This window comes from Aspergillus thermomutatus (genome assembly GCF_002237265.1).
Source record: "Aspergillus thermomutatus strain HMR AF 39 chromosome Unknown NODE_7, whole genome shotgun sequence".
NCBI classification, from domain to species: Eukaryota; Fungi; Ascomycota; class Eurotiomycetes; order Eurotiales; family Aspergillaceae; genus Aspergillus; species Aspergillus thermomutatus.
In genome coordinates, this window is record NW_020798055.1 from 1 (window position 1) to 12,052 (window position 12,052).

General features: G+C 47.6%; 1 protein-coding gene across 1 annotated transcript; it reads right to left on the minus strand.

Moving 5' to 3' along the window:
- Positions 1 to 7: 7 nt before the first annotated feature.
- On the minus strand, positions 8 to 2,618 carry CDV56_100005 (uncharacterized protein; the record flags this gene model as incomplete). The annotated part of the gene is made up of 2 exons (XM_026753624.1): positions 8 to 2,185; positions 2,355 to 2,618. Coding segments are annotated over 2 exons (2,442 nt in total), but the record flags the coding sequence as incomplete, so codon positions are not given.
- Between the last annotated feature and the right edge of the window lie 9,434 nt (positions 2,619 to 12,052).

The window sequence follows — 12,052 nt, forward strand, 5'->3', positions numbered from 1 at the left end:
CCATTACTTGCACCCCCAGCTTCTCAGCTTCATTCCATCGTCCCTGATTCCGGTAGGTTGATGCCAGGTTAGCCATGCTGGCCAGAGTGACAGGATGCTCAGCTCCCAGCACTGTCTTGGAAGTCTCGATTACTTGTACCTCCAGCTTCTCAGCTTCATCCCATCGTCCCTGATTCCCGTAGGTTGATGCCAGGTTCACCATGCTCGTCAGAGTGTTGAGATGCTTAGCTCCTAGCACTGTCTTGGAAGTCTCCATTACTTGCACCCCTAGCTTCTCAGCTTCATTCCATCGTCCTTGATCCCGGTAGGTTGATGCCAGTTTTGCCACACTGGTCAGAGTGGAGGAATGCCCGCGCCCATTTCTCTCCTGATTGATTTCCATGAGCTTCTTGTATAGACCCTCCGCTTCTTGATATCTTCCATCACTAGCAAGGCAATCTGCAATCCTCTCAACCAAATCGATGTTTTGTTTTATAATGAACTCGGTTCCTTGCACAAGCGCCAAAGCATGAGGGAGGTATTCTCGCCAAAGTCCTTGATTAGTATAATGATTATCTGGAAAAACCTCCTGTATCCGATCAGCCACCCTTTGGATCCAGGAACTGAGCAGTCCATTCTTTCTAAGCCAGTTCCGGGTCGCAATATGCACAAGTCTGTGCATACTTATATCCATGTCTTGGCTGTTAGTGAATGAGTATGCATTCAGAAGCCCCAGGGCGTCAAGCCTCCGTTTCTTGGAAGTTTGAAGGGGAAGAAGAGACTGGGGGATATTTCGTGGATGAACACAGGCCATAAAGGATAGATAGTCTGCTGCTAATTGATCTTGACGCTGAATCTGTTTAAACAATATTAACCACGTGGTGATAACAGGGTTCTGGATATCCTTATAGCGTCCTGGATCCCTAAAGTCTTCGCTAAGGAGTTCCACAGCACCTTGTTCCTGCTCTTGGAGAAGCGTAAGGTAGGTAGACAGACTCATACCGTTTTCAATAATATATCCTGATGCCTGTGCAATTGCCAAGGGAAGAAAGGCCAGTTGCTCTAGGAGAGTGGCTGTTGTGATATTATCTTTGAGCAAGTCCTCATGTGCCAATGTCCTTTGCAGAATTTTTAATGCGGTTTCTTTATCCACATCTGGAATCGGAACAGTATTAAATGGTGCCAGCTTCATGGCAAGTTTTCGGTTTCGGGTAGTGAACAAAATACGGCCTTGTTCACTCTGAGGGAGAAAGTCCTCAAGGGCTTGAGCTGTGTGACTGGTTGCTAACCACATGTCCGTGTCATCCGCATTATCAAAAATCAGAAGCCACTTTCCTGCATGCTTGGAGTTGAGGTATATCTTGATCTGTTCTTTAGCCTCTGCTGCCTTCATGCCATGAAGTCCGAGTGTCTGTGCAATACTCAGGAACGTCTGCTTAATCATTGCATGGCTAGTACATGGAATCCAGAAAACCGAGCACTCCTTGTCTCGGTCCCGTATGCGGTGTGCTAGCTCTAGGGCCACTTGTGTCTTCCCAACCCCTCCTAAACCAGTGATTGCAACCCTCCTGGGCCCATCTTGCATTGTTATTAATTCTTCTAGCTCCGTGATTTCATCCTGGCGACCGACAAATTTTGGATTTCTTGCCAGCGAGACCACCCAGTGCCGCACTTTATTGCTCCTCAGCAAGCTGAAATCTGTACGGCACACAGGCATGACCGATAGTAATAATTTTGCATAGGTAGCTGCTGTCAAAGCTGCATATCCTTGCCACTGTTTCTGCTTATGGGAATCACAATAGTTGCATATCCCTCGGATCACAAGTGTTGGAAGCTCGTCCATAAGGCCTGCTGCCTCCATCTCAAAGCAAAGTATCCCATGTTGTTGAGCTAGACGGTCTCGCGTTTCTGAGTCCTTCATCACCTGATCCCCGGAGGCAATCAACCCATAGTGGATATAAGGCGTCCTTAGGTCACGCTGTGGTTGTTTGACTAATTGCTCTTTATCGCACTTTTCGCAAGTATCTTCTTTGTCAACATGGCGATAGGAGGAACGGAAAAGAAAATCTGTATGCTCTTGTGGGGGAGAAAATCTGTCTTTTAAGTTGTGGTTTCGTTCCAGTACTTCCCACACCGTTTTTGAAACAGTGTCCTCCCCCCCAATCATCTGCCTTGTCTCGAGTTGACTCATATGCGTCAAAAGAGTCTGTGGTGGTTTATTTAAGGTGCCTGTTGGCTCGAAATTCCCACCTTCAACTGCCTTGCCATAATCATACTGTATCACCCCACTATGATTTCAACCTGGTTTGCTGACAACTACATCGCCTAATCGAATGTCATTGTTTTTTTCCCGGGATCCCCCCTCTAATTCCTACCATCAGTCCAAACTGAAGCTGTGGGAACGTTGAACGCATGCGAGATACAACAGTTGTAGCAGACACGGTTCCATACACGCCAGCTGGTAGGTAGGCAATGACTATATAATGGCCGTTCAATTCGCCAAGTTCGTAGGCGTTGGTGTCAGTAGACCGTGGAGGTAGGGTGTGGGTCTTGTCTAGCATGGCGCTTGCCGCTGCCGCCTCTAAAGACAAGGCGCATATCCATGCGATGGTGTAGTCATTAGGTGTGAGGGAAACCATCGTTGTCACAACAGGAACCGGATGGAAATATAGCCTAGATTTGTTGAAAATTCACGTCGTAGCTGTAGAGGTAATCTAATGACGTACGGGGACTAAATGAAGAAACTCTCAGGTTGGGGAAGGAAGAGGGGTAATCAGCTTCGTGTCCTGCAAGGCTGTCTCATGTGACCCCTGGTCGTCTCCAGAACGGTCAAGCTTTCTTGATATCGCCTGGCCACGATCTCGGCCCGTACTCCTAGATAACGATTTTAGCAAGCTCCTTGCCGCACGTTTTAGGGTCATATCGCTCGCCGAGGTATATAGCTCTCGTGTCTGCATGGACCAATCCAACTTTGTGTCCCATAAAAGTAGGCAATCCCGCCAGCGATTGATTGGGTATCGAAGCCGACGAAGAAACAAGTTCGACACGATGAAGGACGCGTCAGGAGCCTTTAGTTCTGGATACCTTCAGCAGCGTTGGATGGCGGATAACTCCGGCTCATGTTCCAATTGCATTTCGAAGCAGAGCGCTAGGTAGACGGCGCGGTACTAAATATTGGCGTTCTGAGTAGTATTTTCATTTGTCGCACCAAGCGTCGCTGATACCCTCTTCTTGAACAAGTAACTCCTGGTCCTTCTCCAGCGGCATAGTTTCGGAGATAACTGGATCGGGGAGTGTATCGTCCAGAATGCGACCATAACATTATTATCGAGAGAACCCAAAAGCAATCAGAAAACTGCTCCCATTTTATAAGAGCTGCTAGATCGTCGTTCACGAACGACATTAAGCGAACGTGTTAACTAGCCTTTGAATGACTAATTATGCTGAGTCATCTATCTAGCATGTGACATGCCTTTTTCTAGTTTTCGTGGTTCAATCGCCCTGTTGCCATGGCGAATTGTATCACTGCTTTAACAACCTCCATGTTTGGTCTCCAGTTCTTTTCCTGGTCAAGTTCTTGTCCTGTCGGTCCCTTTCGACTTGACCGGCCTCCTAACGCATATGATATGTCCCTGTATTGATTGCCCATTACTTCTATCATTTCCCCCCAGTATGTGTCCCATTATTTGCAATCAAAGAGGAAATGTTATACTGTTTCTTACCCCTCTGCGCAGTCACAGGTTCCATCAGCTGCTTGTCTAATCTGATGTAGGTATTGATTCAATTAATTATGGCCTGTTCAAAGCTGTGCCAGGGCTGATGCTTATATCCTGCTGAGCTGATCATATAGGGTTCTAGTATGTCTTCCTGGTAGGGATGCATCGATCTCCCTTGTATACTTTCCGAAAGGATTTTGTAGAAATTGCTCCTTTCGTGCTTAGTTAAGCATATTCCGCAGTTCCCTCCAAGCAGTGGATCTTGCGCGTTGGGTTGCCCAGGCTGGTGGATTTGGCTGACTTCCTTTCTAGGTGGCATATTGGCTCGCTGCCTTAGCCATCTGAAGTCCTTTGTTTTGTAAATCATTTGCTATCCCTCTGATTATGAGCTGAATCTTGATTTGCAGCATCTCCTTAATCTATTTTATGATTTGCTGTATGACTTGCTGTCCTCCCTGGGATGCTTGGTTGGTGATAACCTGTAGGCTGGATTAATTAGTTGAATAAATTATGATACCCATGAGGTCTGTCAACGTTGGGGGGCCTTAAATCAGTTCCCGTGCCAGCTGGAGTGCTTCCAGGATAGCGCCAAGCTGGGCGATGTGTAGGTCTATATAGTGGTCTGTCGCCACTGTTGTGGAGGTTGATTTTGTAACTTGATCCCTAATTACTACCGCCAGACCAATTCCAATCAGATTATTCCGCGCTGATCCGTAGACGTAGATTTTGATTTTCAGTCTCTCAAAGGCTGTCACTGGGGTTTTTGATCCCTCATGATCTATAACCTTTTGCCAGTCTAACTCCCATGGGGCAGAATAGTATGGTTTGATTATCTCCATGCGACTTTGTTTAAGTGGCAGAACCCAGGAGAGTAATCCAAAAGGTGATCTAGACTGCCAGTTGATGCTCTGTATACACCCAGTAAGTAGGTGGGTACTTAGTAGGCTGTGGCATCCAATCCAGTGGTGGAAAATCTGCTTTCAGATATAGATATCTAGAGGTTCAATGCTAGCTTCGGCTTCTGTGATTACTAGGGAGACTATACAGTAGATCCCAGCTATACTCTTTGCTGCTGACTTTTGGATCACATTTAATGGTTTGATAACCCACCTTGGGATATGCCCATGTTTTTTCACTATGGTCCAGACTGATGAAGCATAGGTAATGGTTGGCACTACCAGGGCTCTGTAGAGCTGCCGCGCACTTTGTGGTCGGAGACCTTTCAGCTGTAGTAGCGCTTGGCTAGCTTTGATGCCTCTCTTGGTGACCCGGCCAACATGTTCTCTGAACCAGAGTTGTTCGTCAAAGATGACTCCTAGGAGTTTGACTGTATTGCTTGGGCAGATATTCTGTGTTCTAATGCATAGTGCTTGTCTTGGGGAGGGATTCCGTCTAGTAGTCCTTGTGAAGTGGATGAACTGGGTCTTCTATGCTTTAAATATTGCCCCTGACTGCTTTGCCCATCCTAGAGCATGAGGGATTACTTTTTCCTAAAGGACTGATGTATTCTCATCTGCAGATTGTCCCATACACCAGCATGTGAAATCATCCATAAAAGCCATTGAACCCCCACTCTAGTTGATTAGTATCTTGATCAGGTCCGCATTAAAGAACAGGTAGAGGATAGGTGACAGGGATGAGCCTTATGGCAATCCTGGGTATGCAATCTCCATGGCTTCTAAGCAATACTTATTGACAATGATTAATGCACTTTGGTTTGAGTAGAATGCATCAATCCATCTTACTAGTTTAATTAGTACTTTTCTTTCCTGGAGTCGCCGGATCAGGACCTCCTTTATCACCCTATTATAAGCACCTTTCACATTAAAGCTGACTGCGCTGAGGACCTTCTTTTCTCTCCATGCTTTATGGATTTTTTCCACTAAGAGATTCAAAGCCTGTTTACTTGATTGTTTCTTTCTTGCCCCAAAGTGGTTAGGTGGTAGGAGGGCAAAGACCTCAGCATAATATGACAGCCTTTGTGCAATAACTACTTCCAGTATCTTGCCCAGGTTAGATAGTAGTGAGATTGGTTGATATGAGTTTGGTAGTGTTTTGTCCTGTCCTGGTTTATGCAATGGGATGATCTTTGCCACCCTCCATCTCGCCGGGACATAGCTGAGCTTGATTAAAGCGCGAAAGATCTGATATATATCTTCTCCTAACACTGGCCATAGTCGCTGCCATACTCCTGCTGGGATCTGGTCCTCTCCAGGAGCTTTCCATGGATTAACCCGCATCACTACTCTTTTTATCTCTTCATCTGTGATTGGATCCATTTGTAGAGAGGGCACATTAGGATCCCCTAATAGTTCTGAGCTTTCTGGGGTTAGTGGGAAGAAGGCAGAGAGCAGGGACTTTGCTTTCTCTTCCTCTGTTTCTGCTGCAGGTCTCTCCCCATCAGCACAGAGTGATGGGATCAGCTTCTTGTTATTTGTCTCTTTGGTGTATCGTGCCACTGTCCAGATATTCCCTGTTTATTCTAGGAATTCTCTCTAGTGCTTACATTTCTAGTCACAAATGGCAGTATGGAATTGATGGTGAAGCTATTTAACTTAGCTCTCCATATCAGGCTGGTTCACTCCATATTGACAAAGCTGTGTCCACTGGTTTTTAGCATAGGTATAGGTATTGCAGAGTTCTGTTAATTCTTCTGTCCACCACTGTTTGCAGTAGGGTGAAGGCTTTGCTCATGGTATACAGGCATTAAGAGTTTCTAACACCTTTCCCATTATTAACCCAAGCTGTCTCTCCAGCTCTACTGAATCCTGTGTGTCTGGGAGGGTTATCCTATTATGGCTTATCCTGGTAATGATTTCATCCCATAGGGCCTTTTTCCACATGTATCGCGGAGGGTTGGTTATCTCTTTGGTAGGCCTTTGCTGAGTTGGGCTAGTGAATATTGCTTTAATTACTTGATGGTCTGCTCCATGTTCTGTTGGGTGGCATTAGCATAAGGTGAGCCTCTTCTTGAGGCTGTCTGATGCCATCACTAGGTCAATTATTGATTGCCAGTGGCCGGAGTCATATGTGATGGTCCCCTGGGGGAGTAGGCTATGTAGCCTATGGTCAAGCATCAGCTCAATCAGGGACTAAGCTTCCCCTTGTCGCTGTGTGTGTATGATATGATCTCCTCCCCATAACTGATTATGGCGGTTAAAGTCTCCACTAATAAGAATATCCAGCTTCACTCCAAATCTCTTTTGCTGGGTGCGGATCATCCTTCAGATAATGTTTATTATTCTTATTAACTCTTCCTGCCCACTACTCCCATTTTACGGTGGCACATAGGCAGTTATAGCCAAGAGCAGGCAGTTATAATGAGGGAGAATAACCGCCGTAATGTCTGTTAAGCTTGTTTTAACTTATTGTATCCCCTTTTGGTCCTTTCAGACCCAGATCATGCTGCGTGTCTTCATTGTTGCTTCCCCTTCCTCTGGCTTGTCACTGGGCATGATTGCCCTCCATTTATTATGGGTATGAGTGTTTCTTTAGTTTTCTTTATAAATCATATATGGTTCAGATACCATCAGTAAGTCGCATATTGCTAGTGTTCTATCATTTAAGAAACTCAGTTGTACTTCCCGGCTTTTCTATAGGTTAGTGTGTATGATTTATAGCATTATAAGTCCTGGGATAGATTGCTTCCCTAGTAGTTTTGTGATTATGATTGCTTTCCTCCTCTTATCTAGTTAACTTCTTCCTGCCACCGTGGGCACTGTTAGTCTGAAGCTTAGTGTGTACCTCTATATGCACCGCACTTTTCCCCATGCTCATTACATTCCTGTTTTTGGTGTGGCCCAGAGCATCTTTCACATACCACTGGCATTTTGCACCGTGACTGCTTGTGCCCATATCCCTAGTAGTTTCGGCATCTCAGTGGTCGTTGTATGTACTGATATTCAGAGGTAAATAAGACCTCTCCGCAGATCTGTACCATTTTCTGGTGGAGCAGCCGGGTCGCATCACTTTCCTGAGGGAGGAATATCACCATCGACCCGTAGGACTTTGGTCCACTAAGCCAATATAGCTTCCTCACTTCAGTGTTATTCTCATCTTTGAACTTCTCATAGAACTCCTCTCTTACTCCCCCATTCTGATCGAATACATCCGATTTCTGTACACTGTCAATTTTAATAGGGAACCATGGTTCACCATTCAATTTTACTCCGTTGAAGGTCTGAAGCCATTACTAGTGTTCCCGCATCATGTGAACATCCCCTTCACCGACAAGAAACACCCTGACCATTGACCCTGGTGTGACTTTGACCCCTTCGATTCTGACTTCCCCTGTGTCCTGCTGTCTTCTGAGCGCGTTTTAGATTGTGAATTTGGCAGTGGCTCCATCAGCTAGTTCCCGCTTAGTATTTTCATCAGCGCTTCTCACATTAATGGTTACATTCGGTAGTGTGAGTGCTGCAGTTATTGCTTTTGTTACTAGTAAAATAGCTGATGATGCAGTAACTACTGATGCCCAGCTTCTACCCATGCTAGGTGTTTGTGTGGCCAGTGTTGTTGATGGGGTGGTCTTAGATGTGGTCTCATGGATTTCTTAGACAGTCTTTTTCAGCTCATTGATCTGGTATAATTCTATTGTTTTGTTCAACTCATCAATGCGGCTTTGTAGGCTTATGATTTCCTCTTGGTGTTGCTTTTCTTGTTCCTCTAGTGCCCTTTTCTGCTCCCTATCTTTAGTCTGAAGCAACAGATGTAGCTTCCGAAGGTCAGCATCTTGGGTTTTGATTTTCTTTATAATTATGTTCAAGGTAGCCTCTGTGTCTGTTGTTGCATTGATGTCTTCCCCAGACGCGTTTATACGCGTCTGTTTGGTTGTCCGGTTTCTTTGCGGCTCAACCTGGGTTTTTGTCCCCACAGCGCGTTCAAGGTCGTCGATAAGTCGATTTGGTTTTTGGATAGTTCGCTTGGAACATCTCCGAGCAGACAGTTCGCCTGTCGAGGCCTCTGTGTCGGATTCGCTCATCTTCCGATGCTCTCACTCTGATACATGGTTCCCGCGTAAGGACCAGCTATCCTTTGACAGTTCGTCATGTGACCATTTCCTCCAAAGCTATTCTGCTCTTAATGGGAGCGCAGAATGTCATAATACACCCGAGTTTACTTGCCATTAGTTGTGGATGAACCCTGGCCTCTAAGTCGATCACTCTTGCCATGCGGAATCTCTCCATCTTGAGCTATGAAGGAAAATGAAGGCGGAAGTTGGTTTCGCCCAGATGTTGCACCATCTGCTATCGTACTAGGACAGTTTATAGTTGTGTTACCCCTCACAATCGCCAATCCCGTTGTATCTGGGGTGGTCAATTTGCTATTTTGCGAATACGTATCATACTAGTCGCCTTTATACAGTGGTGGTGGTGGTGGATTCATACCCTGGCCCCTCGCCTTGGCGATATGCAGGACACAACTATCGCTATCTCTATATACATATCTAATTCCATTGAACCATTACATCCCGACGAATTTAGAGCCTCGTCAAGGCCTGTGGCGGCCTATGTGCCTGGTATTCTGTTCTGCGGCCCTTGTGGCGTGCGGCTTCGAAACCTCTGAGATGCCTCTGCAAAGTCCAGTACTGCACCCAAGATGCTACTGTCCTGCGTGGCGTCTTTCAACTTACCTTCCTTACCTTGCGGTCCTCCTCCCAGCATATCTGCAATGTTATTGAATGCATTTCCGACTTTGATCCGTAACTCCTGTCGCAGTTCTTTTAGTTTTGGACAGTCCACAAGCACATGGACCACTGTTTCCTTAGCCCCGCATTCGCATTTGTCATCTTCCCGGAAGCGATGCCGCTTGCCATGCGTCGCTAGCCATGAGTGGCTGGTTCGGAGTTGTGTGAGCAGGTAGGCTTGATTGCGTGGCAGCGAGCTGTACATCCGCCGGGTGTGGATTGAGGGCAGAGCCGTGTCGATCCGGCGGAGGTGCCCTCCTTTCTTGGAGGTCTTCCATTCTTGCTCCCATTCTTTCTGGATCTTGCGGCAAATAAACCCTTTCTCTCGCGGAAGGAGGTGTTGGAAGGGGTGCCCCTTGTCTGGGCCTACTGCTTCTTTGGCCAGGCGGTCTGCTGTATCATTCCCTGGGTCATCACAGTGTCCCGGGACCCACTGCAGGCGGAGGGGAATCCCACGCACCTTCAACTCCCTGGCCGACTGGAGGATGGCCTGGATGATCCGCTGCCCAGACTTGTTCCATGAATTTGCTATCGCTTGTAGTGCGGACATGCTGTCACTAAGGATAGTTGCCGGCTCCTGGTTTGTGCTTGGGGCCTCTTGGTTCTTCTGCGTGATCTGGTAGACCAAACTAATAGCATAGTATATTGCCATGAGCTGTGCAGCGTACACTGACCAGTACTCTATTGAACCAATGCAGATCTGCCGGGATTGTATAATGTTTCGATTCTGGTCAAGGGCTACCGCTGCGGCCCCTAGATGGTTCTGCTGGCCGGATGCGTCAGAGAACACTGCAATGCCTGCTGCTCTCTGTCTGGCTGAAGCTTCTTCCTTTACTTTCTCCCTGTCCGGTTCAATATCGATTTCGTTAAAGGCCGGAGTTCGCCATGGTGCCAGCGGCGTTGGATTGATCTTTTCTAGAGCTTGCAAGCGGGCAAGATCCATCATCTGCATGTTTCTGCTAGAGGGAACCGAGAACCCGTTCCTATATGAGTGCTGCGTATCCTCGCTCGAGCCACTACTCCCCGGGCTGGGTGGCTCTCTGGCAGTGCGCTGAGGCGGGCGATCGCTATCTGTGCGCGTTGTTTAAGCCGCAGGTGGGTAGGTAGTATATGGGATTCAACTTCTAGGGCTGCTGTTGATACTGTTCTGAATGCTGAGAGCACCCAGATGAGGGCGGTCGTTTGGACTGTACCCAGTAGCCTCAGTTGTGTTTTGTCCTTAAGCAGGTTGTGCCACACTGTGGAGGCATAGTCTATCACTGGTGTCACACACGCCTGGTAGAGCTGTCGCATCTACTCCGGTCGGAGGTGACGCAACCCCCCGAGGGCTATGTTAATCTTAGTCACTCGTTTGACTGCTTGCTGTACATGATTTTTCCACTGCATCTCCTTATCAAAGATAACGCCCAAGAGTTTCGCTGTGTCAGATGGTTTGATGACCTTGCCATTCATGATAATTTGCCCTATGGCATATTCTCTTTTCCTTCTCGTCAGGTGGATCAGTTCGGTTTTCTCCGCGGCGAACGAGGAACCAGTTCGTCGGGCCCAGGCCTCGATCCTAGGGATATCCTCTTCCTGGATCTTCCTGAGATTCTCCTCTGCTGATGGGCTCGCTCGCTATCGGAAGTAGTCGTCAATAAATGCCGAAGCTCCTCCGTGGTAATCAACTGGCTGATCAACCAGGTCAGAGTTGAAGAATCCAAACAGGATTAGCGACAGTGGGGATCCTTGAGCGAGGCCCGCATTTCCTAGTAGGGAGACCTCTGTTTGAAAATCGTCAAAGGTGATGTTGGCGTGCCGGTTCTCCATGAGCTGCGGATCCACCGCCTTGCTTTAATGGGGATGCCCTTGGCCCGGAGGCGGGCATCAAGACTTGTCTTATTAACACCGTTAAAAGCACCTTTAAGACCAAACGCGACGAGAGTGACTACTTTGGATCGCAGCCATGCTCGGTCAATCGCGTTTGCTAGCACCAGGAGTGCTTGTTCTGTTGCGGCCTGGCCTCCCCCCAAATTGAGTCTCTGGGAGAAGCCTATAGGTCTCAGCCCAGAATGACAGCCTCCAGTATTTTCCCTAGAGTGTTCAGCAGCAAGATGGGCCGGTATGCCCCGGGTACCATGTAATCCGGTTTGCCCGGCTTTCGCAGCACTATAATGCGTGCCCGCTTCCACTGATTTGGGTAGTACCCTAGTTTTACTGATTTTCTAAAGATATAAGTGACCACTGTCCGAAGGTGTGTCCATAGATGCTTCCAGACTAGGGTTGGGATCCCATCTTCTCCGGGGGCGGTGGTTCCTTTGGCGGCCTTGAGTGATCGGTAGACCTCCAGTTCAGTAATTGGCTCCCATGGTAGCTCCTCTGAGGGCGGCAAGCCGTCCTCTTCTTCCGCGTCGGCCATCTTGGGAAAGAAAGCTTCTAGGAATGCTTTGGCTTTGTCCTCATTATTAGTAATCTCCTCTGAGCCCACCTTCAGTGCAGGGATGCCCGTGTATGCATCTCGCGGCTGCATATATGTCGCCGCTTTCCAGAGGTGGCCTTCCCTGGCTTTGTCTAGGAACTCTTTCCAGTGTGTGGTCTTTGCCTTTTCAATGGCCCTGGTCCATTCCCGGCGCGTCCGGCGCATGACTTGGAAGAGAGCTATGGTTATTGGGTGGCGCAACTCTCCTGCCAT